This window comes from Triplophysa rosa, linkage group LG10, assembly GCF_024868665.1.
Source record: "Triplophysa rosa linkage group LG10, Trosa_1v2, whole genome shotgun sequence".
In the NCBI taxonomy this organism is placed as follows: Eukaryota; Metazoa; Chordata; class Actinopteri; order Cypriniformes; family Nemacheilidae; genus Triplophysa; species Triplophysa rosa.
This window is the reverse complement of record NC_079899.1, coordinates 25,656,320-25,661,798: the sequence shown is the minus strand read 5'-3', so window position 1 is coordinate 25,661,798 and position 5,479 is coordinate 25,656,320. Positions and strand designations below refer to the sequence as shown.

Below are 5,479 nucleotides of genomic sequence, written 5' to 3'. Positions count from 1 at the left end.
TTGAGGTGTCTGTGGTGTTTTCTGTGCAGAAGTCCCCAACGTGATGCTGAGGGGGACGTGGAGGTCGCCTGGGCATTTCTGTATGGTCGCTAAGGTGTTTGAGATTTCAAGTAGTGTGTGTGTCTGTGTAAAACGAAATGTGATTATTTTAAATAGCTATTCCATGTGCTGTATATTAAAGAGGTTTATAGATTGTCTAACAGCAGTGATTGGTTTAAGACTTTATCTGCGTTACTGTATTATATTTCAGCAATCGATATAACACTATAAATATCAGCAGTGTGTAACACGTCAGTTCCTCAGGATAGTAAACACTCACATTATTGACTTTAACCAGTTAATGCAGAAGTCTGTAGTCAGTGGGATTCTCAGATCCTCCGACAGCAGAAACGCTTTCACAGAATCTCACAGACTATGTGAATGAAATGAGGAGCTGGATGTTCTCAAGGTAAGAAACTGTTGTTTGCTTCTTCTTGTCTTGTTGCTCATGACCAGTGTGGGTTTCTCTGTATAATTTTAATCTAATAAAGTCATCATTCAGACGACCCATGACCCTGATCAGTGACGGACAGAAGGCTCCTTCACCCGATCAGTTCACCTTTTTGTTGTTGTTGCTTTTTTGAGTGTCTGACATTTAATAAGACACATAGATCAGGGACATTCCAGACATGTGATTTTCCAGACACATTCCAGACACATCCAGAAAAGTGATTTTCAGAGCGTGCCCACATCACTGCTCACCTCGATAAACCTCTTGACTCTCATCTCAAACTCATCCCTCGCTTGACTTTCTCATTTCACTGGAATTACAGGCTTACAGATGAAATGAGAATCCAGATTGTAATATTTCTTTGATGAAGGATTATGAATCAGGCAGAAAGCAGTTCAGCAGTTTGATTGTGTTTGTATTGAAGGCAGAACGAGAGCTTAAAATAAAGTTCATATTGTTTTCTATGGTTTGTGCTTTTGTCCTATGAACTTAGAAGATGCTACGATACTAAAATCCAAAATTAAATTATTAAACTTTAAACAAGACCTTACTGTATCATCAATGAGAAATTTTTATTTTTTAAAGCTACATTCAGAATCCACTTGTTGAAATAGACATCAGATATGTGTATGATATGTGCCAGCACTCGACTATTAACACATGCAGTTGGTCTGACTGCACGTTGGCCAGTGTGTGTGTGTGTGTGTGTGTGTGTGTGTGTGTGTGTGCGTGCGTGCGTGCGTGCGTGCGTGCGTGCGTGCGTGCGTGCGTGCGTGAGTCCGTCCGTCTGTCATTAGCTGTCTAAAAGCCACATGTGTATCCCATTTACTTCTTATCGTTTAACCACAGGCTTAATCTTTAGTGGACACGGTCTTAAAAACTGCACAAGTAAACTACACTCTTTACAAGAATACAATTACCACTATGATGTTTACAATTTTTTAATTGTTGTCCACAAGGTGGCGCTGCTTTGTTATTCATGAGCTCATTGGTTCTGTGTGTGTGTGTGTGTGTGTGCGTGCGTGCGTGCGTGCGTGTGTGTGTGCGCGCGCGTGCGCTTTAAACAGTCAGACATCTATTGTTTTACTGTATTACTGAAGTCAGAAATCCCATAAGCTCGTCTGTTAGCTCATTTTTACAGACGGACAGCATTCAGCAGTAGAGTCTGATTCCATGAGTATGTCTGTAATTCAGAGGCACAGCAGTATATGCTGTAGTGTGCAATAAACTGATGGACTGGAACTGAACCACTTAAGATGCATTATCATAATGAAGAATCAATCGTTCATCACTGCAGCCAGCGCTCGTTAAACTCGCGTGTGTTTTATCATACTCGTTTACCGGTGTAAAAAAGTCATTTTATTGAGCTACAGGGATTCATTAATTAAACAGTTTGTGAAATGTCTCTAAAATCGTATAACATTATATGTCCGGTAGATAACTTTTTGCTGCGTGTAACGTTACTTAATCACCATATTTTCTAGGACTTTAACGCTTAAATAAGCTTTGAATAAAGTACATGTAAGCCTCGGCTAGGTGTCGAACGTTATTAAATATTTTGATATCCATCTTTTGGACACGCCCCATCAACCTCCAAATACACTTAAGCACGCACGGTGCAGAGCACGAGCACAACCGCTCCGTGTCAAATGTAAGAAAAATACTGTATTTATTTATTCCCACTGATCTTCTACAGTCACTACGATGTTAGTTAGGAAAAGCAGAGGGAGTAAAAAACAACGTGACTAACTAACCTGCTGATTGGCTTTGAGATTGACGGAGATCAGCTCAACGCAATCTGATTGGCCGAAGAAAGAACGTCACCACGACGGCGGAGTGTTTGAAGTTCGTCTTGTGTGATATTTCAATAACTTGCCTCAGGTAACAACAGCGATGTTTTAATCGTATTACAAATTACACACAGCGAATCGGATTGAGTTTGATAAGTAATATAACACCCGAGGAAACATCACAGAGTCGGACTGTTTCATCTGTGTGTGATTATCAGCAGTCGTGTCTGATACCGTCACGTCGATCTGATTATCAGGTGCATGTTAAACGGTTATTTGACATCAGACAGGTCTGTGATCATGGCGGCTGCTGTTGGTTTTATTCGGAACTACATTATTGCATTATTGTATACTCGAATGTTAATGCATTTATTTACAAAAGCACATAAACTTTAAAAAACATGTTTGTGTTAATGTATTTGATCCATTTATCATTTATTAATCCAATATTTTGAATTTTCTGATATTCCTCTAAATTGTTTTTTAATGTTATGCATAAGTTTAATTGCATTTAGGTAAAAACAGGTGTGTAAAGACAGCTCATAATAACTAAAAAAAGATTTTTGTATGATATGATGATGTTATGATGTATATTTTATGCTTTTACTGCTTGAAGAAGTATTAGCCTTTGGCTTTCTTAATTTTAATTTTATTTTAAAATTGTAAATGATTTTCATTGTTTTCTTTTCAGAGACTGATCTATTCATTCTTTATTTTGATTACAAGCAGTTTATATCAAAGAGGTCAATTCTCATACAAAATAACAAATATTATTGAAAAGTGATAATTTTTTAGAAATGAATTTGTTTAGACTATCGTAATTGACCCCGTTAGCGTGTTTTGTATTCTGGATTTGAAACTGATCAGTCAGCATGTCATCGTTTGTGTTGTACAGAAAATTCTCTGTCGCGACCTGATGAGATCTGGATGCTGGATGGAGATGACTCTATCTCCCAGGAGCCTTTGTGTCGCCCCAACAGACCTGATCACCTGGACTTTCTGAGGATCACTCCTCCAGAGGATGACATCATCGGAGACACTCCATATTACCCAAAGCTTGGAGTGACAGTGAGTGAATCGCACACACAATCTTGTTTATATAATGCTGCGAGGACTTGCCATACATATTTAATCAATCTGGTTAGCTAGCACAAGGGGCTAATCTCCAAATCAACAATACACTTATATTTTCAAAAATATTTTGCAGATATGAATGAATATCTGCGTGCATGCGTTTGGCAGATGGGTCTTTGTGTCATTTGAGCTTTACAGATCCTTCAGTCTGTTCCTCAGGAATCAAACCTAAGACCTTAATGTTGCCAGCGCTCTCCTCTTCAGTTGTGCCGTGGAAGCGATCGTGACTTATCCAAATAGAAATATAGTTTTTCTGAACTAAAGCTTAGTAATACACATACATGCATGCTTTGTGTAATAAGTCCAGAGGTCATGTTAGAAAATCCAGATTTCTCAAGCGGGAGGGCCTCTGGCTTTAAGAGGTCTGAAACAGATATTTATAACAGCCTCCACGAGTCATTTGTGTTAAACATCAGTAACGTTCAGTAAAATACTAGCATTCCCTGTCGGTCAAAACACGACACACCCCTGACAACAGACTGGAAATAAACCTTAAAGGCGCTGATCTCAGAACAGATTGTACGGGTGTGGCACATAGTTAAACGCCAGTCAGTGATGAACATCACCCGTGTAACAATGTCTGGTGATGATTTAGCTTTGTCTCAGAACTTTTTCAGGATGTCAGGGCTTAGCATTAATTTAATGTGGTATTACTGGTTTAAATAAAAGAGTTATTGTGATAGTTTGTTTATGACGTTGCATTCTAGTGTTCGTTGAGTACAGATGTGAACTATCACAGAACTTTCAATTTTACAGTTACTTGTTATTTTCTGGCTTGATAATATAATGTTAAACTGTTGGTTATTGATCATAGATGAATCTGTCACATCTGAACCTCTCTGTGCTCATGTGAGAGTCTTTCTTATGTAAGACTCTGTAATTATAAGACTCTTAATAATATAGGTCGCCTGCTTGGATAACTGCACATGCAAAAGTAATTCAACACATGATTTATAAGTTCACTAAACATTAGTTTTAATGATCTGTGATATGATTGTGAAGTATTTTTGTTGATAACAGCATATCTAGGTTTTGTATCTTTGGCACATGTCTTTTTTTTAAAGATGTGTCACTGAGTTCATTAACATCAATATTTTTAGATAGACAGCCGTAACATCCGCTGGTGACAATCCAGAGCTGTAGAGGTCAGGGAACACTTAAACCCCATTCACACAGACCGCTGATCCCAGAAAATTGCAGTAAAATTGCCAGAGTGCCTTCTGTGTGAACGCAAACGCATATTTTTCATATGACATTTTATCTTATATTTAGCGTAAGCAGGTTCCTTGCGTTCTTGTGCCTCATTGCTCTTCGTTGTTCTGCATTTACCAATAAAAAATAGAAATAAAAAAGTTTGTTGTCTTTGTCATCTGCAAAAAGCAGCAATATATGCTACAGAATAATAATAAAGAAAGAGAGATTATTTAGGCCTATTTGGCACTAAATAAAGGAAGGCAGTAATAATATTAAATTGCGCTATTTATCCGCCTAAAAACACAGCAAGGAAATATCTTTCACCGTGATCAACCCTATTTTCACGATTTAAGAAATGCACATAACATTACATTGCAGTTGATTACATCACATGTCTTTACTGGATCTTGCGTCTTTTTCAGTTTTAAAGCATTGATGATTTTCCAGACAGAAAACAACATTGCCTAATACAACTATAAATTTATATTGTTCTAATAATATATGTTTATTCAAACTTTAACTATAATTAGATATAACTATAGGCATTGCCAGTTTGAGATGTTTTTCTAGAGAGTTCACAAAACGTCTGGTCACTGACTTTGTGCATTCATTACCCTCTGCTCTGTCAGCGCCATGGCAACCAAGACAGTCAGAGGCGTGGCCAATGACATCAGCAGAGCTGATTATAGCTGGTGTTGTAATGCCGTAGATCCGCCCAGTTCACCTGACCCTGCTGGAGATTAGAGAGAGAGAGAGAGCGAGAGACACTGACAGACACACATGCAGAGAGAGAGAGAGAGAGACACGCACACAGAGAGAGAGAGCGAGAGAGAGAGAGAGAGAGAGAGAGAGAGAGAGAGAGAGACACAGA

The 5,479-nt window shown here is 38.3% G+C and overlaps 1 protein-coding gene across 1 annotated transcript in view; it reads left to right on the top strand.

Moving 5' to 3' along the window:
• The window catches only part of LOC130560042 (formin), a 52,840-nt gene that overhangs the window by 4,604 nt on the left and 42,757 nt on the right, over positions 1-5,479 (top strand). The window contains exon 3 of the mRNA XM_057343487.1: positions 3,176-3,348. Coding sequence (XP_057199470.1) covers positions 3,176-3,348 — 173 coding nt within the window. The remainder of the gene's footprint in view (positions 1-3,175; positions 3,349-5,479) is intronic.